Source organism: Myodes glareolus, chromosome 8, assembly GCF_982192425.1.
Source record: "Myodes glareolus chromosome 8, mMyoGla1.1, whole genome shotgun sequence".
Classification (NCBI taxonomy): Eukaryota; Metazoa; Chordata; class Mammalia; order Rodentia; family Cricetidae; genus Myodes; species Myodes glareolus.
In genome coordinates, this window is record NC_142033.1 from 42,362,998 (window position 1) to 42,390,300 (window position 27,303).

Genomic DNA, 27,303 nt, shown 5'->3' on the forward strand with positions numbered 1-27,303 from the left:
CTCTGGTAGTGTCTTAAAAGAAATGGAAACGAATACAAGGCAGGTATATTAAACTCCATTCGAGTTTACGGGGGTCTGTAAATATGACTGCATGGAAGCTTAGCCTGACCACACGAGAGCCAGATGGTTAGTGACAGCTGGATCAGCTCTAGAGTCACCTAGGAGACAATCCTCCAGGCATACCTTTCCTGTATCGCTGAGTTTGTCTATGGGGATTATCTTGTTAAGTTAATTAAGGGAAGACCCGCCCAGTGTTGTGGGGTCATATATTATACAGGCCCATATGCCTACATTGTATGGCGGTCAGACTCTCAGGCCATAGCTTGCACCTGGCCTCACAGAAGGCAGTCACCTAACCTTTCCAGACAAACCTAACAAAGGGTCAGGATAAGCTAATGTTGTTCTGCTCCTTCTTTGTAATTTGGAGGAGATGTTAATTCAGCCTACTTGACAGAGGAGGCATAGATAGGTGTGGATGTGACCTTAGACCTTTGTCTCGTTACCTAGGAAACAGAATGCTAATGAATTTCCCCCTCAGTTTATGGTTTGGTATAAAAGCTGTTTGGAGAATAAATGCAGGTGAATTTTCAGGATGTGAACTCAGGATTTCGTAAGGGATCTCTGAAAATCTCCCTCCCGATAAAAACTTGTGAGTTGTGTCTTTAATCCCATGTCTCCTCTCTGGTCCAGAGAAATAATTTATGGTCCAGGCTGGTACTGGACCTCGACACATTCTGGGTGGGTCCATTCTCTGGGGTGTGATCCTGGACTGTATAAAAATGAGAAAATTGGCCAGCAGGATGGCTATACAGTCAAAGTTCTTGCCACTAAGTCTGATGACCTGAGTTCAATCTCCAGGACCAACATGGTGGAAGGAGAGCTGCCTCCTGCAGGCTGTCTTCTGATCTCCATATGTGGACTGTGCTCCCCTCTCCCCAACCATAATAATAAAACAATGCAAAAAAAAAGTTTAAGAAGAAAAAGGAAAAAGTGGACCAAATACAAGTATTAATCATTAAGCAAATACAGTCTGGCCAAAGTTGGAATATGATAAGTCATCTCAGGCTCCCACAGTCATGTCTTCCCTGCCATGATGGACTGTACCCTAGAACTGTGAGAAACTCTTCTCCTTAAGTTGCTTTTGTTAAGATGTTGTGCAACAGCAACAGGGAAAGAAAGGAAGTGACAGTGGGAAGGGGGTGACAGTGGGAAGGGGGTGACAGTGGGAATAGGGTGACAGTGGGAAGGGGGTGACAGTGGGAATAGGGTGACAGTGGGAAGGGGGTGACAGTGGGAAGGGGGTGACAGTGGGAATAGGGTGACAGTGGGAAGGGGGTGACAATGGGAAGGGGGTGACAGCAACTGGCACAATGGTGATGTTGGTCCATGGGCAGCACCATAAGCTGTAGGCTCTGTTGGGTCAACTGTTAAGCTGGGGGCAACCAACGGGGCTTTTAAGTGGCTGAGAAGGCAGCAAGATACTGTACTTATCATCTTCACGGCGCCTCAGGTAGAGGGAGTTCAGAAGTAACACCAAGCACAAGCGAAGGTTGAGATGGGAGATACTGCCGACAAGGCCTAAAGGACAGAGTGTGATGCACACAGAAGTCACAGCCTGCCTTCTAAGCACAGGCAGAACCGCATCTACTGGTTACACCTGAAGCAGGTAACAGAAGCAGATGCTCTGGGGTATAGTTCACCAGAAGCAAGGTGTCCACCTGCCAAGGCCAGATGGCATAAAAGAGAATGCTGGGATGTTGCACTAACAGAAAGCAACCTGTCAGTGCTGAGAAGCCCCACAAAAGTTCAGGGAAATCCAGATCCAGTGAATAGGTGAACCACTGATGGGTGAGACATAATGGAGGACTCACTGGGGTGTTGGGGAGTAGCTGCAGGAGAGCACTTCAAGGTGTGCTCAGAAAGGACCCATGACCATTCATTCCCACAGGGATGATGATTTCTTTGTGCACTGTAGACTGTGTATTGACAGTTTAAAGAGAACCTTCTGTTGTGGAATATTTGTTTAACTATGGAAAGATTTGTTGCATTTGTTTTTGTTGCAGGATATTTGTTTAACTATATAAAGATGTGTAGTATTTGTTTAATTATGTAAAGATGTGGTGCTGTTTTACCTTGCCTGCCTAAGGCATCCGATTGGTCTAATAAAAGGCTGGATGGTCAATAGTAAGGGAGGAAGTATAGGTGTAACTTCCGGGCAGGGGGAATAAGTAGGAGGAGGAATTTAGGCTTGAGAAAGAAAGAAAAGGAAATGCCAGTGAGAAACCAGGGGCCAATCAACCAGACATGGAGGAAGCAGAAAAGTAGGACGCACAGAATAAAAGAAAGATAAAAAGCCCTGAGGCAAAACATAGACGAATAGAAACAGGTTAAATAAAGTTAAAAAAGAACTAGTGGGACAAGCCTAAGCTAAGGCCTAGTAGTCACAATTAACAATAAGTCTCTAAATGCAGACCTTGGCCAGGCCTGTGGGCTTAAGGCTTGGCTTTCACAGACCAAGGAGGGGGCAGAGCCACCTGCCAGAGTTTCACGGTGGAGGGCCTATCTGTTACTTAACAGCTTAAGGTTTGGCTCACATGCTCAGAGAGCACTACGGGTGCACAATGAAAGAGGTCCAGACCGAAAAAAAAAATCTTTAAGCAGGTTACAGTGTGAACAGGTACTTAAGAATAAAAAGGAAATGGGTATAGACAGTCACAGAAAAAATAAATAGTTTAAAAATAATTAAGTAAAGTCTTTAAAAAAGAGTAAAGTGGTATAAAAAGAATAAGCCATGTAAAGATGGGAGATACACAGGGAGTCCGGATCCTGTATGGTGCTTTGTTGACTTTGGATTTTTTTGAATTCTATGAGTGAACCACAGCTGCTAAGGGACAATGACTGTAAAAGGAGCTGCTGAAGTAAATCAGCCGAGATACTTTAGGGATGCCTTAACTTTAAAATGGAATTCAGAAAGTGTATTGCGTTGGGGGAGAGATTATGTTTTTGTTTCCACAGGAAATGAAAGACTATGGATTCCTTCAAAATTGATAGAGATCAGATTTGACTGAGGGAGACCCCCTGAAAGATCCTGGCTACAGACATAAAGAAATAAACCTAGAAAACCTAAACAGGTGACGTCTATGCTGATCCCTTGACATGGGAACAGCTCTGAGACTAGATGAGACATGGTAAATCTTGGTTACACAGTCCTCATGCCTTACTATTACATGACATCTTTTCATATAGCATGGGTAGAAGTTTGGTTATACAGTTCTGTTGTAAAATATTATTTTAAGATCTGTTATATTTGTGCATGCTGTGGAACATTTGTTTTAATGACGCAAAGATGTGTTGTCTTCTTTTATGTTGCATTTAACTCGTGAAGCTGTGTTACTTTGCCTGTATAAAACACCTGCTGCTGCTGGTCTAACAAAGAGCTGAATGGCCAATAGCAAGGCAGGAGAAAGGATAGGCAAGGCTTAGGGTGTTGTACCTATGCAGTTCATTCAAAAATGTAATATGAAGTTCTAGTTCTTGAAAACTATTATTACAGAATGTTTAGGATAATTTAAGAGTACAGGTTAGTAATAGTCATCTATAACAATCAAACACGTTACATATGTTTTCAAAGTTAAACAGATGTATTTTAGATAGATAGGTGATTTTCAAATGCTTCAGAGACCTACAGAATATGGCATTAAGATGTTTAATAACCTAAGACTTAGTGAGACATTGCTCCTGACAGCACCAATCTACGTCATAGAAGGATGATGGGTATTGAAGAATCTCCATATGGAGTTTGCTTTCATTTTGGGTTAGTAATACAAGTTATGATAGAAAGTAATTAGGTATACAACTTTGGATTCACCAAAATAGGATAAAGTATTTTCTATGAATTTTCCAAATGCAAATGGACTAGATATTATAAATGTAATCTTTACTTGATAATTGTTCTTATTGTATATAGTTGTACTATGTCAAAGCTAAAAAATTATTTTCCTTTTCATTTAGACAAAAAGGTAAAATGTTGCTGAATATTTATTTAACTATGCAAAGAGAAGAAGAGAGTTGTTCAGCTAAAAGCATTCAAGGGATGGCAAGGTCCTCTCTCAAACAATAAGAACATCAAAATGACATAAAACAAACAAAAACTATTAGAGTTGGATGATAAACACATAGCTATAAGTAAGCTGGGTGTGGTGGTGCATACATGTAATTTCAGCACTCAGGAGGCTGACACAGGAGAATCACAAGTTCAAGGTCAACCTAGACTACACAATAAAACTCAATCTTTAAAAAAGTCTGTATGTGCATTTATATTTATGTATATGCATAAAAATGTGTGTATATATGCATTTATCTATATCTTAAATCTATACTTTTAGGGATAATAAAAGATAGTGGTTTAAAACCACATTACGTGGCTTCCAAATCCCACCCCAAACAATACTGACTTGAACACTGAAAATGGATTTCTCATGGGCAAATGTTAAACTCCACCAATATATGCTATGTCACTGTCTCTTGTCCCATCAAGCTTCTGAACTCTGTTCTGGTACAACACCGAACACTTACCCACTGTGGCTGATGCAGACGAGAGCAGAGATTTCCCCCAGGATCCCCAGCCTGCCCATCCTCCTGCCCGGGGTGGAGAGTCCACAGCCTGCAGAAACAAAAATTAGCAGCAAGTCAGATATTTACTTTGTCCCTGAGTGGAAAAACATTCATTCAGAGATGCAGAGAAGATTTCAGAACAAAAAACACCAAGTTAACCATATCTCCTGGGCATATAGTTTATATGGGTCATAAAAGAGTATCTTGACCCACATTGCAGTATGTACTTTGGAACCAAACGTAGTAATGGAGGTGCTGGCTCCTGTGGACTTGGCCCAATGTGAGAAGGGAACTGTACTCCTCCCATCCCATGAAAGACAGCGGCAAGGACTGGTAGGGCTGAGGGGTGGGGTTAGGGGAGTGGAGGGGGGCAGGGAAATGTAACACATTAGAATACAAAAGTGGTGGAAAATACTTTAAATGATCCTGATTTAGCCCATTCTTACAGAGCTAAATAAGTGTGTCTTTCAAGACAGTTAATGTCCAGACTTGTGGAGTGGGGATGGGAATGGTAGTGTGGTTGGTGGGTGGTGGTGCCCAACACCACTAAGTGTACAACGGGGCATCAACTAGCCTGGAGAGAACTGGTGACGACAGAAAGCTTTATAGGATATTTGAATTCAAGCTGCCGGCTTCACTCAAATGACCCATGTCACCCAATCCTTACCTGCAAGGGTGAAACTCTTCCTGGCCTATGCAGTCAAATTCTGTCTCCCTGGTTTCCCAACTATAGACTGGAGACTGTGGTTTAGTGTGAGTTGTGTGTTTCGACAGAATGTGAAAATTCAGGTGACGTGGGCCACCCTAGTCTATTCGCTGAGCCAGTGAAGGGAGAGCAGGCTGTGCAGGATGGAGCTGCACCCAGGCCACAGCACAGATTTTCTGAAGTATCTCAGACCTGTGGTTTCTAGTTTTGGGACCGGCCTCATTCCCAGCTTTGTGTTCTGGAAGATTCCCTCAGTTTGACTTAAGCTCTTCCTTCCCTCTTGATCTCTCTTTTTGTCTCCCTTCCTTTCTTTCTTGTTCTGGTCACTAATCCATCCCCAGAGTCGAGCTGGGTGCTCAATGGTATTTGTTGGATAAATTGCCGACAGTCATCCATTTTCTCTCTCAGGTCTGCAGGAGATTCTGTTAATCGCATCAAGTGAGTCCGACACAGTTAGCGGAAGCACAGCTTCCTCTACTGTTCACAAACATCATAGAAAGCAAAGGAAGAATAAATACATCGACCAAGTATTTGAGCTTTTTAATAGGAACGAAGGGAAGGAGGCCTATATAATCCATAGATTCTGTAGCTCTGAGACTGGCCGTCAGTCATCCCTGCTCCCTTCTCCCTGCTGCCTCTTACTCTTACAGATAAAGGCATTATCGCGCCCAGTTTTCCACCAAGATGTGTATAAATGAGGAAACGTTGGCTTTTGTGATAAGTTTTCAGTTATGGCCGTTGCCAACTCTTTCTCTTTCTTGGGCCCTGATGTCGATATGGTGCTTAACAGTGGAGCAGCCACTTTTGCTGCTTCAAGGAAAGGTCAGGGAAGCAGCAACCCTGGTCCTGATGCTGATGGGGCACTATGCCAACACCAGGAGCTGCCTGTCTCCATCTTCCCTTTTATGGGAGAAAAATACATTGCTGCTCTGTAAACCACTGTGTGTTGGATTTTAGTTATTTATATCTTGATTCATTCCTAACTGACTTATCCAGTAAACACCAAACAGCATCCATCAGCAGAGACATGGGAAATAGAAAAGGTCACAGACTTGAACTGCTTAAGCTTGGGTCTAGGTTCTGCCGTTCTGGAGGATGAGTTACTAAAGATTCTCTAAACCCTCATTCATTCATTACAAAATGCAAGACGTGGCAGAAGAGAGCTTTCAGAATGGGGCAGGGGATCACTCAGTGCTACCATAGACTTTTATGAAATTGTACACAGAAGATACCTAGTGAAATATATATGTATATATATGTGTGTGTGTGTGTGAACTCTCAGAACCAATAACCCCTGCAGGTTTTGTAAAGATTAAAATAATTATTTCATATAAAGTTGTGAGTGGAATCCCTGTCATATAAACAGTCTATGGGTGTTAGATAGTAACAACACGGAAGGCCAGCCTTAAGGCTACGATGTAGAGAGGTTTGCAAGCTGGCTGTCAGTTTTTCCCTCTGTCTGGAAACAGAGAGGCTTGTTAAGGTGAGTGGAACACTCATGACTCATGACAGTCTGTAACTCGTTTGTGGTGACTGCATTGATCACCTCACCTGACAACTGAATCCAGTGGCCATTTCGTGCCATCAGGAACACAGATGTAAGTTGATGACTAACATCATCTATTCACATGGCCAATCACTGCCCATGACTAGGAAGGACAATACACACGGGGTGACAGTTTCTGACTGAAACCTATACAATATTTAATATGCCCTGACAGTTGACAATTGACTAGCAAATGGAAAAGAAATGTCAAATGACTCTAGAATGTTTTGCCGTGTAATAAGCGATACTCCAGCTGCTTTATTAAAGTCCTTGACATCGAGCTGGGGTGTCTAGACAAGTTGTAAGGAATATTTGTAACCAACAGAGAAATCCTCAAGTGGCCAGCTGTATACATTTAACAAAAATCACAAACTAAAGATTAATCGTGAATTATATATCTCACCATGAATATTGTCTCCACTAACTGGTCATTATGCCACACACTTAGAAGCCTATAAAATTGTAACGTAGGACCGCCGAGATGGCTCAGTGGGTAAAAGCAATTGCCATGCAGGCCTGATGTCCTGTGTTCAAGCCCTGGTGAGGGCAGAAGGAAAGAACCTTCTCCACAAAGTTCTCTGACCTCTACATGTGCACTATGATAATATGCAAACACACACATACACAGTTAAATAAAAATAAAATAAGCAGACTGGGTCAACTCGCATCTCGCATTATTAAATGTTGTCGTAAAGCTTTCTATCTCATCCTTTGCCTATATATCTCCCACCTCCTACAACAGAGACCATCGCGGCCTAACTCAGATATCATCCTATGAGAACTCTGCACTTTTTTTCCTTCTCACAGAGTCAGAAGAACGAGCTTGGATAGTAGGAGCAAATCAGGCTTGGATTTATCAAGAACATCTAAAACCTCATTAGAAGGGCTGGAGCGAGAACCAGTTGATGGCTCAGCTGTTAAGAGTGCATGCCTTTAATCCCAGCACTCAGAGGTAGAGGCAGGCAGATTTCTGTGAGTTTGAGGCCAGCCTGGTTTACAAAGAGAGTTCCAGGACAGCCAGGGCTATACACAGAAACCCTGTCTCGAAAAAACAAAACAGAAGAAGGGCTGGAGAGATGGCTCAGCGGTTAAGAGCACTGACTGTTCTTTCAGCTAGCCTGGGTTTAATTCCCAGCACTCACAAGGTGGCTCATAACCATCTATAATTCAGTCTCAGGGGATCCAATCCCCTCTTCTGAAATCTGCAGGCACCAGCCATGCATGTAAAGCACAGACATATATGTAGACAAAACACCCATATACATAAAATAAATAAATAAAATTAATATAAAAAATAAAATCTGGTTGGTTCTTTGAATAATAGCCACCACTGTGTGGTACTAAGCATATCTAACAATGCAGGATTCCATGGAGCTCAAAGTTCCTCAGTTAGAAAAGACATTTAAATACCTAGCATCCTGCTTAGCATCAAATAAAAGGAACTTTTTTTGGATGGAGCTGTGACTTAGTGGTAGGGTACTTGACTGAAAGAAGCAAGGCCCCAAGTTTCATCCCTCACACCATCAATATCACCAGCAAAACGACGACATTATTTACTGAGGCTGCAAGTGTGGCTCGATCACAAAGCGTTTGCCTAGCTTACACGTGAAACCCTGAGTTAGATTTCTAGGAAAACAATGAACTACTTATTTATTTAGGTGAACATGTCCAAAACTATAAACAGACAGAAAGTAAAAACCATCACCAAATACAAAGATCATCCATAGTTAGGTGGAAAATATATATTCCTATGTTAAAGATAAAAGACCAACCTGTATGCCTCACCCCCAAGACAAATAAGGAATCTGGTACTGTGTAATCTTTGAAACAGGGATGCTGGCCATTGGATTCAGGAGACCAAGCCTTCCTCCAGTTCTGTAACTCACGGCACAGATACTCTGAAAAGAGCCTCAGTAGGGAGGTTGCAAGCTGTCCTGGGTTGGGTACCTACAGCCCTGTTAGAAGGTCTGACTTGCAACAGCCTCAGGTATTACCAAGTAATTTTCTTCCCTGATGAATATACACAACTCAACTCTAGGAAGATTTAAAAATTAAATGTAGAAAGTCTAAAGCCCCAAGGCCACACTGTTAATGTTTTTCTGAGCACATTTGACCTTTTCTGCCCTACTAATATTTATGGAACTTAACAGGGTGACAAGGTTTGAAAACCAATTTACAATGAATAGCTGAATTATCACCTTAGAGACTTTAAGCCAAAACTGTGCCACATTTAGGATTACTATATTAACATTTAGGTCTTTAAATCTACTCTATAAACTTAATAGCTTTATAACAATTATTAAGTACTCAACACAGTTTTGTAACTTGTAGATAAATGATGTACTTAAAAAGGAAATAGAATGTATCACATTTTTGTTATTTAAAACATTTGAATGTAGTCCAGTTGGGGAAAAAAGGACCAAACATTAATCAAATCTTCCTGGAAAGTGGCTTCTCAGTTTTGCTTGGCTTGCATACAGAATCACGATTTGTGAGATGAACATAATCCCAAGGAAGAATTGAGTGTTTAAAATTGCAGTCTTAATAAACTAAACACTAATTGTTTAAATTAACTAGGCATCTAAGCAGATCCTTTTATATACAGCATGCACACCAGCTTACACCAAAACCCATCTAAGGACCTAAATCTAAGGATCCCAAAGCCCTTTCTGTTGTCATGGAAACAGTGTCATCCTCGTAGTTACACCGTCTTTTCCACCTGACTCCTGCAGGGTTGGAGATGGGTGGTTCTCCGTCCCCTGCCTTTGTTTTTCTCCAAACAAATCCAGTGACTCTTCACATCTAATCATGTCCAGTGTCGCCACCACGGCACTGCTGCAGAAGCAAGGGGTTTCTTCCAGACTTCTCTGGTTTATGCTCCACACGTCTTTCTTCTCCACCTCTTCGGAAAGGTGCCCACTTCCGTGCCCGCTGCTGTCACCACTCCTCCAGCAAACACAGCAAGATTCCTCCTGGCAGCACCTCATGGAGCTACTTGCGTCGAAGTCACAATGACTTCCTTGGTGTCAAGGATTCATGTTAGTCGTTATTGTTTGACCTCCCAGTAGGATCTGAAGCTTAACCATATTTAGATTTAAAGCTCTCTAGTTTCATAGCAGCAGAGCCAGTCCACTTTTCTTTATTATAACAAAATATAAGAGGCAGGCACATTTTATGAGGAGAAAGTGTTAACTTAGCTCAAAGATCTGGAGATCTCAAAACAAGCTCCACTACTGGCTGCTGAGACCCTCACGGTGGATGGTGGATAGTGGGAGCATGTGAGGAAGGAATTACATCTCAAAATAGGAAGTCAGAGAACAACTCAGGGCTTAGGCTCATCATAACAACTCATTCTTTTTTTAAAAAAAATTTATTTAATTATATATACAACATTCTACTTGCATGTATCCCTGCAGGCCAGAAGAGGGCACCAGATCTCATTACAGATGGTTGTGAGCCATCATGTGGTTGCTGGGACTTGAACTCAGAACCTCTGGAAGAACAGTCAGTGCTCTTAACCTCTGAGCCATCTCTTCAGCCCAACAACTCATTCTTGTGAGAGCTCAAGAGTCTCATGAGAGGTACCTTAACCCTTTCTTAGGACAGCTTCCCCAGGAACCTAAGGGATGCCCACTGAGCTCTACTTCCCAAAGGTCCAGCTTTCCAACATCACCACACTGAGAACCGACCTTCTAATCTTATCTCTTAGAGGTTGTCTTGGTTAGGGTTTCTATTGCTGTGAAGAGACACCACGGCAACTCTTATAAAGGAAAACATTTAATTGAGGCATCGGCTTACAGTTCAGAGGTCCAGTCCATTTTCATCATGATGGGGAGCATGGCAGCATGCAGGCAGACATGGTGCTGGAGCAGTAGCTGAGAATGCTACATCTCCAGGGCAACAGGAAGTCAACTAAGACACTGGGCAGTATCCTGAGCATAGGAAACCCCAAAGCCTGCCCCCACAATGACACACTTCCTCTAACAAAGCCATACCCACCCCAACAAAGCCACACCTCCTAATCGTGCTATACCTTATGAGATTAAGGAGACCAATTACATTCAAGCTACCACGGAGATCCAAGTTAAACTCTATTCAACAGCACTGCCTCTGCCCTATCTTCTCATCATTACTTTTTTATTGTCAGCATTTAGGACTATGATTTCAGTTATTTTTAGAAATTCTTACATACATAGTAGATATTATGTATGCTTCTTAGATTAAGCTACAACTAAGTTAATTCCAATAAAATACGTACAGTCGAGGTCAGCAGGGCATCCTCATTAGGAAAGTCACGCTCCCGAGGCAGTCATAATGAGCAACTCTATTATCTCTGCCTCCGTTAACATCTGATGCTTTGCTAGTTAGCCTTCTGCATTGCAGAACTGATTTTAATTGGCGAACACAGTGTACTTTTTACTAGCATCCCAAATATCTGAAAAGAAAGGTGTTCATTATTCGTAGATGGTTAAATACATTTAAGAGAGTCTTCCCACCTTTACATGTCCAGGTATAAGGAAGCCTTTTGGGCCAGCTAGTCTAGCCAATCAGTGGGCTCTGGGTTCAGTGAAGGATACTGTCTCAAAAAATAAGGTTGGAATACAAAGGTGTAGGACTCAGGGTTAACCTCTAGCCTCCACAAATGTGTGCACACGTGTGCAAGCACTGTAATGTGCACATGTGCACTCATATATACCATACACACATACACACACACACACACACACACACACCCCAGAATCTAGAGAAACTTGATCTGGGCTGAGAGTCTTTTAAGGATTACTAGGCTGGTACATCATCAAATCTTGCAAGATCCATAAAACAAGTACCATTCGTATCATCCTCAGCGAAGACTAACCTTTCTGAACTGGGGAAGACTGACCTGAGCGTCAAGACTGGGTTAAATTAGGCTCCAGGGAACGCTTCCCTCACATGGCAGTGGCCACTGCTCCTCTATGACTGCCTGCCCTAGCTAGACTGCAGAAATCCTGTAGATGCCACATTCCTCAGCTTTCTGGTGGCATGCAGCTGGAAGAGGAGGAGGGATCCTAACACCCAGGTTCAAGGGAGGATGGGGACTCTCTCCTGCAGATGTTTTGACTAAATTGTGCAGAAAGGCTTAACGCCATGGTTCCTGGGGACAGACAAGGAGTCCTGAAGGCAGTTCCCTTGGGAGCATAAATGATAGTTTCCCTGAGAGCAGAAATGGTGCGATCCTTCAGAGCAGTGTGATGGGAAGTCCCGACTGACAACGTGATTGAACAAAGAAAACCTAGGAGTGCTGTCTGTGAGTGTGTCTGAGGGTGTTCTCAGAGGCAATCACACATGAGGGCACCAACCTTGTGAGTACACCAATCCCTTGGTGGAGTCATAATACTACGGCATTATTAGCAGATGGTAAACATATGAAGCAGGACGCCACTGGGGTACATAGTCTGGGGAGCTCGATTGGTCCTAGTCTCTTCCGGTATCTTCCTTCTCTCTGCTTCCTGTCTACCACAAGGTGAAACACGCTCTCTGTCATATGTTCTTGCCGCTGTGATGTTTACACAAAGTCACCATGGCCCATGCCCTCTGAAACTATGAGTCAGAGGAAATATTTCCTCCCTTTAGATTGCCTGTGCTGAGTGTTTGTGCACAGCAACACAAAATAACTGATCCAGTCGTCACTGGCAGACTGCTGGCCACATCCTGTCCTCTGGCCTCGTCCTGGTCAACACCACTCTACTGTCAAGGTATAGACTCCACTCAGTCTGGTAAAAGTGACAGAATGGTAGGACCTGGATTCAAAGCAACTATGCAATGCAGACACAGGTCACTTAAAGATAGACATTTATGCACGGTATGACAAACTCTAATGCCTTCTAGAAGACATTTTTCCTACAAGGACATCTTTAAAGGGGTTGATGAGACTTTATCACGCTTAGCTACCTTAGAATCAAGGAGACTTTTGAGCTTGACTATTTTCCAATAGAGTCTTTCATACTATGTTCAGTAGCCAAGTAACCAATTTAGAAATGAACTTCTATTTCAAGCGCTTCCTTCCTGCCTGCCTGTTTCTATTCTTTTCTAAAGAATTTATTAAAGAAAAACTATCTGGCTTGATGGTTATTTTCTTCATTGCAAAAAGATTTCCTGTAAATAGTCAACAAAAGGCAAATATAATAAAAGACCAGTATTTGAAGATTAGGCACAAAATTGATCATTTCTAATAATAAGTTAAGGAACTCAGGATAAGAAACTAAGGAAGAGAATAGAATGTCCTGTAGACAGAAAGTAGGGTTCAACCTGAAGGTCAGAAAAGAAAAGCACCCAGCCACTGGCTCTTACCTTGACCTCAGTCCGAAATGGCGATCCTGCCTCCAGGGATCTCAGAATGAGACTGTGTGTGAGAGCTGTCTCCCCCTGTCTTATATTACTCTCTAGGGCCGGGATTAAAGACGTGCACCACTGGTATGAAAGGCAAGTACTGCCCAGTTTCTATGGCAAACTAGTGTGGCTACTGGGATTAAAGGTGTGTGTCACCGCTGCCTGGTCTGTAAGGCTGATCAGTGGGGCTGTTTTATTCTCTGAACTTCAGGCAAGATTTATTTATTTAAATACACATGAACTATCACTACAATATCCTTTTCTTAAGTAAGCAATTCTTTAAGTAAGGCTAAATTTGCCCCCACACAGAGGGCTAAAATCTGACTCTAAAGAATAAGTGTAAATATTTTGAAGGCAATTAGACAGCATGATCATTTACTCAAATAATAGCAAGTTCTACCTTAGAGACTATGACTACCTAAGCCATGAGCTTTTCACGAGGTTTATGGTACCAAACTTGAAATTCTTTCCTGTGGAACAGGCCTTACAGCAAATCACAGAGAGGTTGGTTTCTCTGGTTACTCCCATGCCACTATTGTACCAGCAGCACCTCTAGCCTACCAGGTTAGTATTGCAGCAATCAGGGTGCAGTGTTGAGGGAGACCACTGATGTCTTCTCTCCCACAACAGCTCCCATAGTAACTTCCAGCACTCTGAAAGCTAGCCAAAGGAAAGAAGTTTCCCCAGGAAGTTGACATTGATTTCTCTATGTTCTACAGCCAAAGTGTATGGTATCTTCAGCAATAGAGTCACAGCATGTCATGATGGTTGACAGTCAACGACAGTGGTGATAGCCTATGTTGTTTGGCATATCTCAGGGTAACTGTGATATTCATTTAATAACCTATGTCTTCTAGAAGCAACACTGTCCACCAGGGTTGGACAATTAGAGCGGGGTAAAATTCTGCTCTAATTCTTTTTTATTAAGTTGTATTTTGAAATTACCTTACTAACTAGTGGGTTTTCATAAAGCTATTAAATAGACCCTTAGCTTTAGCTAACCCACCTCTTTCCTCTCCCCCATTCCCTGGCTCCTATCCTTACTTAATTCTTTGACATTCAGTCCCGCGCCCCGTTGTCACTTCTTTCATTTCACGTGTGTTCTACTCACCTTCCACTTTACATTTTTTAAAAATATTTATTTATTTATTTATTATGTATACAATATTCTGTCTGTGTGTATGTCTGCAGACCAGAAGAGGGCACCAGACCTCATTACAGATGGTTGTGAGCCACCATGTGGTTGCTGGGAATTGAACTCAGGACCTCTGGAAGAGCAGGCAATGCTCTTAACCTCTGAGCCATCTCTCCAGCCCTCCACTTTACATTTTAAGTTGGCTTTGAGATAATAGCTTCCATACCATATCCTGCTTCTGGGGCTTAGCCCATCCCTTCCATCCCAGATTTCACCCGTAGTCCTGCAACCTTGGTCAGAGAAGCTTCTCTTTGCAGTAGTTGACACAGAGAGATGTAACTCATCTAAGTGCTGAGTAAGAGACTGAGCGTTATGCCCTAGACGGTTCCTCGATATCAACCCCACCAAGCCCAAGACTTAGGGGCTATCAGAGAGGCGGAAAGAGTGTAAGAACTGAACGGTGAAGAGGATCTTTGAGGGGTGCTGTCTTCTGGACCGGAGATAGGGTTAATACAACCATGAATGTAGAGCCGCTCTGGTCACCGGCACAAGATCAAGCCAGCCAAAATTCTGACATAGATGGGGGTGGGGTGGGTGGTATGTGTGGGGTGTGTGGAATGTTTCAGGCCCCACCCCTTGTTGAAGATCTATTAGTATTGAAGAGTTGCTGGGGGCGGCAGATCTTCTTTTTGGAGGGTGTAGCCTCTGAGAGATTTCCTATGTTCCAGTGGGTGGCTCCACACCCGTGTACAAATGGGCAAAACTAACTCAACTCAGGGAACTATTAAAAAATACATGAATTTGTCTGGGGGAAAAGGGGGGAATGACAGAGGTGGAATTAGGAGACGATGTGATAATATTTCATTGTGTATGTTCACACCTTCCCAAAGTTCTTGCAATGCTAGCCGGGAGGTGTGTGCGCACGTGCCTGCGTGCGTGGCGTAGGGGAAAAGGTGGGATGTGAGTTGCCTGTCAGTTCTACTCCTGTACAGCAAAGCTGTATGCGGTGTGTTCAAAGCAAGTGCCATCCCATGTCACTCCATTTGTTCAAGCCGCCTGTGAAGGCAGACACAGCAGGGGCACAGTGGTGTCTTTTACACTTCTTTTCACCAACAATCCTATTATTGTTATCAGATGCCTGCAGTTTGGAATGTATAATTTATTCATCAACACATTGATTCTGAATTAGCAGAGTCAATTTTTTAAATGAAAACTTTTTAGATATTTTTTTCAAGTTTTATTTTCTGTGTATACATATTTTGTCTCCAGGTATGTCTATGTACCACGTGTGGACCTGGTACCTGGAAGACGCCTTCAGTTTGGCACCTGAAGAGATCTGAGGAGGACATCATTTCCTCCACAACTGTTGTTACACTGTGTGGGTGCTGGGACCCGAACCTGGGTTCTCTGCAAGAGCAGCAAGTGTTCTTAACTGTCGCACCATCTCTCCAGCTCCTAGTGGAATTTTTTTTAAGTGATTGAGTGTAGTTTCTTCAAGCCTTTCCTAACAAATGAGATGATTTGGTTATACTTTTAAAACCATACCTTTATTATTATTGTTGTTGTTATTATTATTATTGTAGACAGGATCTCATCTTGCCTAGGCTGGCCTCACTATAGTTCAGGATGACCTTGAACTTGATCCTCCTGCTTCCTCATCCTGCTGAGTTTACCAGTTTCACCTGACACTAAGGGTTGAACCCAGAGCTTGCTTTACGCACTAGGCAAGCACCCCGCCTAGTGAGCTATGTCCTCACCCTGTCCCTATATATCAGCAGTACTACTTATAGGTTCAAACCTCTTTCTTGCAGTAGAAACAAGTATGTAGGATGGACTCAGAATTAGGAAGACTTAGTGTGGATCTCCACTCTTCCCTACTCTGCTCTCTTCTGGGAATAACAAGTTCTCTTGTTCCCGAACCTGGTTAATAGTACACAATTTGCCAGCTTGGCACTTAGGTGTGTCCTGTTATAGAATAATCATTTTAAACACTGTGAAATAACTCTCATTATTAATAAAGAGCTGACATGCCAATAACTAAGCAAGAAAAGGTTAGCTGGGAGAGCCAAACTGAGAGACCGCTGGGATCTAGGCCAGAGGGCCTTGCTCTCTAGATCCTAGCCCCTGGACACACATCCTGCACCCCAACCCCACCCTGCAAAGCCCCAGAGACCTGGGAGCAGCCTCCCCATACCTGCAACCATCCCCCACCACATCTGTGACCCCCGGAGCCTTTGACCTGACTGAAACTGGAAAGAAGCACAGCTGCCTCAGTGACCATCAGAGGCACCGTCCCGCTTGCACCTCTGTATTGTTAGGGGATCAGTTAGAAATTTACAGGGTATTAAGAGGAGGGGAGGAAGTGGAAATTTTTATAAATAAATAGATAAGTAAATTTAAAAAAAATAAAAAATAAAAACCACTTATGAGTGAAAAAAAAAAAGAAATTTACAAAGGATGCTCAATCGTGCCACAAGGATATTTGCTCAACTATGTTCATCGCAGCTTTGTTTGTCATAGCCAGAACCTGGAAACAACCTAAATGCCCCTTGAGCAAAGACTGGATAAGGAAAATGTGGTATATTTATACAATGGAGTACTACACAGCAGAAAAAAATAATGACATCTTGACTTTTGCAGGAAAATGAATGGAGCTAGAAAACATTATATTGAGTGAGGTAACCCAGACCCAGAAAGACAATTCTCACATGTACTCACTCATAGGTGGTTTTAAAACACAAAGCAAAGAAAACCAGCCTACAAACCACAATCCCAGAGAATTTAGACAACAATGAGGACATCAAGAGAGACTTACATAGATCTAATCTACATGAAAAGTAGAAAAAGATCTTCTGAGTAAACTGGGAGCATGGGGACCTTGGGGGAGGGTTGAAGCGGGGGAGGGGAGAGGTAAGAGGGGAGCAGAGAAAAATGTAGAGCTCAGTAAAAAAGGAAAAAAAATTATAAAAATAAAGAATATCAGACTTACATGTAGTAAATAAAATATTGCTAAGTATCCTAAAAAAAAAGAAGAAATTTTGAAGGAGCAGATAAAATTAAAATGTATTTGAAATGTTTCTTCTTATTGTATTATACCCTTAAGATTTAATGAAAGCAAGTATGATTGGGATAAGGTTAAGAAGCATTTGTTGGGTCACCCTAATTTTCTCAAATGGTCTATGATTTACAGAAAGAAATTAGGGAGACTTCTACAAAAAAGTTACCTGATAAGACAGGAATGGATATTATGGAAAGTCTTGCAGATACCGTAGCTTCATTCAACCCTATGATTCATTTTAACAGAACTCTTATTGCAGCAGGTGTTGCTCTTGTCCTAGCAATAATAGCCTCACTAGTTTTAAAATATGTTTGGTCTTACGTAAGATTGTAAGAAGATCAATAGAAAAAAACTGCATATACTGTGAGGCTACATTACCTTGGAAACAATGAAAATTTGTATAAGGGAAACCCCTTTCAATGGCATAATGTCCCGCTGGTCTGGTGCCAGAGGGATAGCAAGCAACTTCCTCTAGCCATGAAGCCCCGCTGGGTGACACCTGGCCTAGCTCTGGAGTTTTCACTCAGTCCCTAATCCACCCTTTGCGTTGCAGATAACTTTTGTTGCCCTACGTGACTCTTGTCATGAGAATTTCCCATGGATACAAAGCCTATGAGAAACTTGGTTTAGAGAAAAACTGAAAAACGGTGATACCTCATGAGTCAGGTATTTGCACCTGGCATTGTATTTTCGGAAACTTCACTCAATTTGTTTTGAGATATGGAAATCTAATAGCTAAAGTGTAAATATGGAAAAAAATTAAAGATGCCAAGAGGCAAAGGGAAAACACTTCAGTCCATGTAGGCTGAAGCCCCTGCAGCTGCAAAGGCTAAATTCATTCTCAGGGTGTCTCTGAGTTGTCATTTCATGGACTCGTGTGAACTCATGTACTAGTGATGCATTATTTATGACATAGTTACTGTACTTATTGTTTATAGTTTTTCTTATATTTGTTATAGCCTTCTTTTTATTTTAGACAAAAAAGAGGACATATGGTGACATTTTATTTGTGTTTGAATAAATAAAGCTTGCCTGAAGATCAGAGTACAAAGCTAGTCACACTAGTCAGCCATACAGGTCAGGCAGTGGTGGTACACACTTTTAATCCCAGCAGCCACACTAGTCAGCCATAGCGTCCAGGCAATGGTAGCGCACACCTTTAATCCCAGCACTAGAGAAGAATATAAGGCAGATGAGACAGGAACTTGCTCTCGTTTCAGTCTAAAGATTTCATAGAGGTAAGAGCTCTTTAGTAGCTTGGCTGCTTTGCTTTTCTTATCTTCAGCTTGAACCCCCCTCCCAAAAAAAGAGCTAGTTAGTAACCAGCCTAAGCTATTGGCCGAGTGAGCTGGCGGGACAGAAATCCCCACCCACAGTATCCCACTCCTACCTCTGGGTATGTTACAGCTATTGTTTCTATTTAAAGACTAGTTTTCAAAAAGCTACCTAGAGAAAGGATGAGTTGACTTGCTCTCTTTCAATGTCATTATCTTTAGTTTCATTTTTGTGGTGCTGAGGATCGTATTCCTGGACCATGCCCGTGCTATTCAAATGCTCTATCACTGTGCCAAACACTCGCTCCTCTTCAGATGTTTCTGAAGCACTGGATTGGCACCACAGAATTTTAGAACTGAAGAACAAGAGATTGACCACCTCCTCAAAGAGTCATTAAGAGTTTCTTCAAGGTTCTTTGTTCTGCAACAATTATTTTAAATCCTGGACAAACATGAGAACTATCTGAAGCTCCTTAAAAGGCCCCATCCATGTGTCAGACTCCATTAGGGTGGCACTCAGGAGTCAGTTCATTTTAAGCATCCCTGGTGACTGGGATGCTTGTCTAGAGTTGAGACCCTCTGTTCTGGGAGTCTGTGGTCCTTAGAGGGTCACGGCTGGCCTCAAAGACTTTAGACGTGACCTCTCAGGGGAGACAAACTTTTATGGATATTTTCCATATCTGATCCAAATGCCTAGCTGGTTCTTAAGTCTCCTCCACACCATCTCCACAGAATGACCATTTAGCTTGGTTAGAATTCCAGGCCTGTCCACTCTGTACCAGGAGAGCTATGAGTGCAACTCAATACAAAACTGCAAACTTTCTTAAGATACTGTGAGACTGTTTTGCATTTTGTTTTTGTTTTTTGTTTTTGTAATTTGATTGTGTGGCTCTTGAATAGACTTTGTAGGTAACCTGTTGCATTGCCAAAGGCTGGTTGTTTCCAGGGATACGAGACCAATCCCTTCTCCCTCTGGAAGCTCATACTATCTTTGGGCAGGTCTGAGGGTCAAACCTTTGAGGATGATAAAAAAAAAAAGCCACACCCTGAATACAAGTCATAAATCATTGGATCAATCATCAGAGACGTCATGTGAAAAGCCCTCATTTTATAGAGAAAAAAAATCAAGACAAAGGGAATTGATATTTCTTGACCAAACGACAAACTGGAAAATGGATGGTCAGACTTCTTGGTTCCCTGTTTCATGTCTATTCTCGGAACACCCCCCTCAGTCACTTCTAAGGGACTTGAGGTGCACACCTCGAGATTAACGAGGCTAGTCCTTGGTGAGAGCTGAGCCCCAACCCTCTCATGTCCCATCATTCTAGATCACCCGAACAGCTCGTCTTCCACCTTCCTAAATGCCTCCCGCCTGTGCCACGCCTGCAGGGAAAGCACCAGGAAACAAAGCTTGGATGGCCATGTTGTCGGAGCACAAGGAATGCCTATAATCCCAGCACTTGGGAGGCTAAGGCGGGAGGATGAATTAGAGGCCAGCCTGGGGAACATGGCAAAACCTTGTCTCAAAACCCCCTCTCCCTACAAAAACCAAGGTACCTATGGGGAGACACTGGCCCAGCTTATCCTACCTACAGAGGGACAAGTGCAGGCACTGCGGGGAGGGGCACCAAGTGAGCTCTGCTTCTGGTTCCCAGGAAGGTGACAGGTGATAACAGACTTGCGATCTAAATGCAGAGGACCTCCACAGTGGACCTTTGGTTATGCAGCAGAACTCCAAGAGTTCTGCAGCGACCCCCGGTGCTTGTCATTTGGGATTATTAAGGCTAACACTATATCCTTTGTTACCCACGGAGCAGTCCAGGACTGGCTGCTTGTCATCTTTGAGTTTAGGTGCCTCACCTATCAACTGGAGTCAGAAATACCTAGCTTTGAACCACTGCATGGAGTGAACCGCGCAGCACGCGGGGAGGCCAGCAGAGCTCCTGGCATACAGGCCATGCCCAGTAATTGATGGCTGTCATGATTCTTAACACAAGGATCAAAACACAAAATCAGATCCACAAGTTCCTCTTCTGAATGTCTCCCTTCCCACCACACAGCAGGCTTTAAGGGCACGTGTGGTGTCACAGCACGTTGTGAACTCTCATGTCCCAGCGGCAGAGTTTGGCTCAAAGGGCTGCCCTTGGTGGGTTGATATGGTACCACTTCAGAATATGGTTCTGAACTTCCCTATGAAGTTTACGCTGGAATCTAATTTCCCTGAGACAGTAAGAAGTAGGACCTTTCAGGACTAGCTAAAAGATCAAGGATGTAGCTCAGCGGTAGTGAACTTCCCTAGAATTGGAGAGACCCAGGGTTTGATTACCAGCACTCAAAACAAACAAACACAGGTGATCAGGGCTCTGCCACCATAAACGGATGAACTCATTCATGGGCTCAGTCCATCAGTGGGTTAGCTCGGGAATGGGCAACTTTAACAGCCAGTTGGCAAGGTCTCTCTTGTACAGCTTATCTCTTGTTAAGTGATGCCTTGAGTTACCTTGGGACACTGCCTGCGAGAAGGCCATCATCTTATATCACCCCTCATCCCTGCTGTAGAGATGTGAATCAGAATAAATCTCATTTACTGAGAATTTATCCAATCTGTGACACCGTGTTATTAGCAACAGCTAGCAGCCAGAGACTGGGTATCAGCAAGAGTTTAGGTTAAAACATGGTAACTCTTGCCAGGTGGTGGTGGCTCATGCCTTTAATCCCAGCACTCGGGAGGCAGAGGCAGGTGAATCTCCATGAGTTCTAGACCAGCCTGGTCTACAAGAGCTAGTTCCAAGACATCTAAGCATGCTACAGAGAAATCCTGTAAAAAAACAAAAACCAACCAAAGAAACAAACAAAAAACATGGTTGCTCTTACCACATCGTTCTGTTCCATCAGAGGAATATCAGATCCAGTATCTCCCTCGAGGCTGACGGAATCAATGCACTCAGCCAGCGTGTCCTCGGTCACTTCTCCATTGAGGGGGGCCTCCTCAGCATCACTGACCTTGGCCTGCTCTAGAAGCCCTGTAGGAGCAGTCTCTGCACATGCAGCTGTGGTCTCATGCTGCTCTCCGGTGTGGTCAGCTGACACTGGCTCATCTGAAGTCGTAGCTGGACCACACTGCACTTCTGCATCTTCAACTGGGGAGTCACCCTGGGGCATCTCAGCAGCATCTTCTCTGATTTCATTGGCTATGATGTCACTGGCATCATCAGACATTTTAATATCTGTCAAGGGGATCAGAAACACTTGTGTTGGCAATTTTCACTCAATTCAATTATGCCAAGTGGGGGTAAGCCTCTTGTCTACCAAGAAGTAACTCTATGTGATCTTATGTAGCCAGAATAATAGCTTATAAAGATATCTACTTTTTAACCTTGGTCCCTGTTGCTGCTGCCTTACATGGCAATAGGAACTCTGGTTGCTGCTAAGGATCTTGGCATGGGAAAGCTGTCTTCGTTTCTCGAAGTGGCCCCAACTGTAGTCACAAGTTCCTCGTCGTCACAGTGTCCTCACCAGAGTGAACAAAAGAAGGTTGGACATGATGGAGAAGCAGAGTGACATGTGGAGAAGAAGGTGACAGGATGTACGAGCAGAGACTGAAGGGATGCACTTTGAGAATAGAGGGAGGGGCCACAAGCCAAGGACTCAGGCAGCTACCAAAGGCTGAAGAAGTCAAGGAAACTATTCTTCCCTTCCAGAGACTAGGAGGAACCAGCCTTGGCGCCATCTTGATCCAAGCTCAGGGGAAATCCATATCTGACATCTACACTGCAAATGTGTGTTGTGTAAGTCATGGAGTCTGTTGGGAGAGACAGCCAGCACTGCAGATAGGGCTCTGATGGGATTCGATCTCAAGATCTTACGGAGCTCAAACTCCCATCTTATCACTTACTGAAAGTGTACCTTTTAAGCGTCGGTTTTCTGATCTGGAAGCTGATTTTGAGGCCAGTCTGGGCTGCCTATAGATATACCATGTCTCAAAACAAACAAACAAATCAAAACAAAAAGATAAAGAAAAGAACACAGAATGGCTGGTAACCAGCTGAGTTTTATCCCAGCCCCACATGGTAGAAAGAGAGAACCCACTCCTGCCAAGTGGCCCTCTGACTCCACAAGTGAATTGTTACACGTGGGAAGCCACCACAACAAACGGAAGAACGAACGACCAAATGAATGAATGAATTTTTCTTTGAAGAATAAAAAATGTATCTGTGAACTTGTTTAAAAAGTGCTATTAGTTTTGCGGAGTCGTCAAATACACGCAAGGACTTACAGACACACATGGCTCCACTGTTCTTTGTAACAGTTAAGAGCTTGTCATGGCTCTCAGACTCCTGCCCTCTTCCACAGACATGGAATAGGCAAGCGACGGTTTTAGAGACTCAGAGAAAGGGGAAGAAGTGACAGCTACTGAAGGGTTCTTTTGGAGGGGACAAGAGTAGTGGCAGTGGTTGTATAGGTGTGTAAAATATACCAAAAAACACCGACCAGAATGCCTAAAAAGAGTGTGAGTTTTGTGATCTGTGAATTATAGCTTAATATGCTGACACAGAGAAAGGTCTACAGCCAGATAAATAACACTAGTAGCCAACTGAATCTCTCTGCGTGTCTTATTCTTAACGGCAGGCCTCTTTGTCTTATGTGTTTCTCACAACAAATCCTATATTTCTGCCAACAACAGGCTTAGAATATCAATGCTGTTGTCCAGGGAACCTTCACCCTCTTAAGAATACACAGTATATTGAAGGCACAGACTCTAAAGAACACCACCACTGACAGTTTCCTAAAGCAGCCCAATTTCTAGCTGCGTTCTAAATCATTATCCTTCTGTCCACAGGGAAGCAGCTCCTGCCCTTCATCATGGCAGCTTATTTGCAGCCGACGAAGATCATTTCAGAAAGCCCAAACCGGTCTGTGGAGTGCCTGACCCCAGCCAATGCATTAACAACATAACTCTTACACCTAAGGTTCAGAGGACACCGTGGAAGCAAGGACAGAGAGATCGTAAGATCCACAGGACCAGGACGTCTGCTGTGAGGTAGAGTCATCCATATGTTGGGGAAGCTGCACTCATGAAATCTTAACACTATAGTCACCTGATCAAGACCTGCCTAACGACAACACCGGCTGACAAGGTGAAGTGGGTGGGAGGAATCTCACAAGGCTCCGCCCCTAAATGAAGAGCTACAGGTGACTAATGGCTGCTGAGAGGAGACTCCGATAGGTTACCTGAGCCCAAGCGGTCAGCCATAAGTAAATACACATATGAGCAGCACTAAGTGTGTATTCATATATACACATGTGTATCCATAGTTACACACATATATGTACACATATATGTAAAAATCATTAAAGATGAGATCATGAATTTGAGGCAATGGGGAACATGGAAGGACCTGGAGGGGGTGATGATGGTGAAAATGCTGTAAATAAAATATTCGTGCATAAAATTTTAATCAATTGTAAATTAAGAAAGAGACTATAGAACATCCAGAGCTATGATTTACTGAGTGCTTACAGTAGCCAGGATATGCAAATGTATTGTTTTCTGTGAATTAGATACACTGAGCTCCATTTTCCAGAGCAGAAAACTGAGGCATAGAGGGCACGCCTTCAGTAGCTGACAGAATTAGTTTGAGAAATGTGTGACCTTGAGATTGAACCCCATCAGAGCCTTCGGGGTTCAGAAGCCATGCCCATTTTCCTTCTTATTCACCTCCAGAACCTCATTGTGGGCCTGCTTTGGGTTTTCCTTCTCCCCTTTGGCTATTCCCCAAGTCCACATTCTTTGCTGTCTAATTACACAGCTTTGCTGTCTACATCCTAGAGACTCCCTATTCCTAGCCCCACTGAGGTGCAGTCACGCTTCTACTGGCATCTGAGGACGGCGCTCTGATCCCATTAGGACTGGCTCCCACTATACCTTTCCAAACACAAGATGAGACACTACAATCTGCCGATACATTCACAACAGACTGCAGCTGGCTACTGAAACCTAATCCTCCACACACGCTGTAAGACCCAAAACGATGAGGCACCAGCAGACGTGAAGGGCTTTGGCTTTGCTCTTCTCTTTTACCGAACCTCAGAGTTGAAGACACTGCTGTTCAGTTGGAATGAATTAAATGTACTGGGTTTAACTGGGCCTAGAGTAGCCTGGTTGCCAGAGCAACACTGACTCACCAAAGGCCAGGTGAGCTGTATGTAGTTACTGTGACAGGCAGGACAAGCAAAGCAAATGTCTATGAGGGCTTGTATGACGCTATGGGCTTTCGTAACGGCTGATCGATCAGAGAATCAGTCTGTTAAGTGTTTACTTTTTCTAAATTGGGTTAAGGTATTGTTTGCTTATATTTTTAAAGTCCAGGTAAAACCATCATGTCCTTCCTTCTTTGTGTCTCCCAAATAGATTTACTGTTTCTTCTTATTCTGAGAATGCTTTGCTTCTACGGCATCTTGGGCAATTAGAACTCCCTGATTACAGTTACTCGAGGCATTGTTCTTACTCTGCAAATTCAATGAAGATCTTGATTTTTCAAAATATTTTACGTGTGTCTTTTTTGCATATATTGGGAAGCTCAAGAAACATGCTCAACACTTAAGACTGTGTAGAGAATGTCGGTGCTCTTTTACGGTAGGTGGTTTCAAATGGCCCTATGATGAGAAGTGCCTTCTCAGCTGTGTTCTGTCACTACAGCCAGTGCCAGACAGAGTCAGCCTATGAGGACTCTCATCTTGGGAGGGTTTGGCCTATGCCTGCTTAGTCCCTAACTTCTGAGTGAAGTCACACATCATAACAATAATGGATGTCACTTGGTGGCCAGAACCTCTCACTTCATAGTCAGGAAGAAAAACAGAAGTGAGGTCTCACCCTCTCCTTCCCGAGCAGACTCCCAATGCCTGGAACTCCTTCTAAGGGGCTCCACTTCTCAAGTTCCCGCCTCCCTTTAGTGCCACGCGAAGGGCTGAGCTGTGAGCCCACGAGCCTTGCAAGAAAACTGGATTTTAAATATAAACTCTAAAATTAAATTAGAATATCTCTTTTTAAAGCCAAACTATGTTCTGGGACTTCAGCACTCCTGTGAGCAAGTCTACAGATAGGAAAGGCAAAGGTTGTTCACTTTGCTCGAGCTAGTGTGTGAAGTCTAAGGCAGGGTTTGTGGGCTGTGGGCAGTCAAGGAGTCTGTCCAAAACCTCAATAGAATGGAACTGGCTAGCAGGGGACACCTGAAAAGGTATTGTCATTTAGAAGCGGTAATGAAAACTTCTGGAGTTGGGCTTGGCCTAGGGTAAGAGGCTGCCAAAGTACACCTTGCTGCTCCAGTCTTGACCTTTGCCCTGCCCTGCCCAGCCCGGGTAAATAAAGTTTTATTGACCACAGATGAACCTTCCTATTCACATGCAGCTACTGTTTCTCTGTAAAGGCAAATCACTGCAGACACAACACAGACCAGGAGGCTGCAAAGAAACTGAGATGGAAATACAGTGGAGTCCAGCACAGAGAACACTAGCCCTGGACCTGGCGCCTGGAGTTTCTCTTTCTTACCCTTGCCTTCGTGCCAGAGCTTCCAGAGACAATCTTTCAAGAAGAAATAGCACATCCACACACGAACATCATCTTTATCTCTGTTTTTTTTGTTTGTTTCTTTTATTTACTTATTTATTTTCAACTATAACTGGTCACAGGCTTTATCTGAGACCTTTACTTCTTCATAAACTAATTTGAACACCCCTATTATTAGTCTGGATCATTAAGAAGCACCAATTAGTTTTCTTTCTTTCTTTCTTTCTTTCTTTCTTTCTTTCTTTCTTTCTTTCTTTCTTTCTTTCTTTCTTTCTTTCTTTCTTTCTCCCCCCCTCCAGACAAGGTTTCTCTGTAGCTTTGGTGCAAGTCCTAGAACTAGCTCTTGTAGACCAGGTTGACCTTGGATCCACCTGCCTCTGTCTCCCGAGTGCTAGGATTAAAGGTGTGCGCCAACACCCGGCTCCAATTAGTTTTCTTTAGCTTATTTCTTTCTCCTTTCTTTCTTTTTGAAACAGCGTCTTACTACGCAAACTGACCGAGAACTTGCTCTGTAGCGAGGCTGGCCTCAAACTCACAGCGATCTGCCTGCTTCAGCCTCCCAAGTGCTGGGATTAAAGGCGTGTATCACCATGTACAGCAATTTTAACTTTTCTGTAAGCAGGAATATGAGAACAAATGTGGCCACGATAAACATTAATGGGCAAATGAAAACCATAACGGATCACTTCTGTGATTTGTCTTAATTATGCTATTATAACACTTACAGATATTCTAACATACTGTGACATATGTCATATGACCTGTATGCTGACTGGCTAATACCTATGTTGCTCTGTCCAGAGACACACTATCCAGAGGTCTTTAGTAAGCATTCAAAGTTTACCACAGGGTGTCTGACCTTTGAGAGATCTCAGCCGCCATACTCTTGGATGTATGCTTTAGGGTATGTCAAATTGCATAAAGGTAGAAATCCATTTCCACATGACATAGCAAGTCCTTAAGACATGTGCTCCTGGCAGAAATAATGCACTGGTGTTCCCTGTCTTTCTACGTCCAGGGCCTAAGATTATGTC

General features: G+C 43.2%; 1 protein-coding gene across 1 annotated transcript in view; it reads right to left on the reverse strand.

Annotated features, from left to right (window-relative positions):
- Positions 1 to 27,303, reverse strand: part of Fam114a1 (family with sequence similarity 114 member A1) — a 73,587-nt gene that overhangs the window by 43,050 nt on the left and 3,234 nt on the right. The window contains exons 2-3 of the mRNA XM_048414929.3: positions 21,577 to 21,929; positions 4,576 to 4,663 (exon numbers count right to left, since the gene is read on the reverse strand). Of these exons, the coding sequence (XP_048270886.3) occupies positions 4,576 to 4,663; positions 21,577 to 21,921 (433 nt within the window). The 5' untranslated portion in view covers positions 21,922 to 21,929. The remainder of the gene's footprint in view (positions 1 to 4,575; positions 4,664 to 21,576; positions 21,930 to 27,303) is intronic.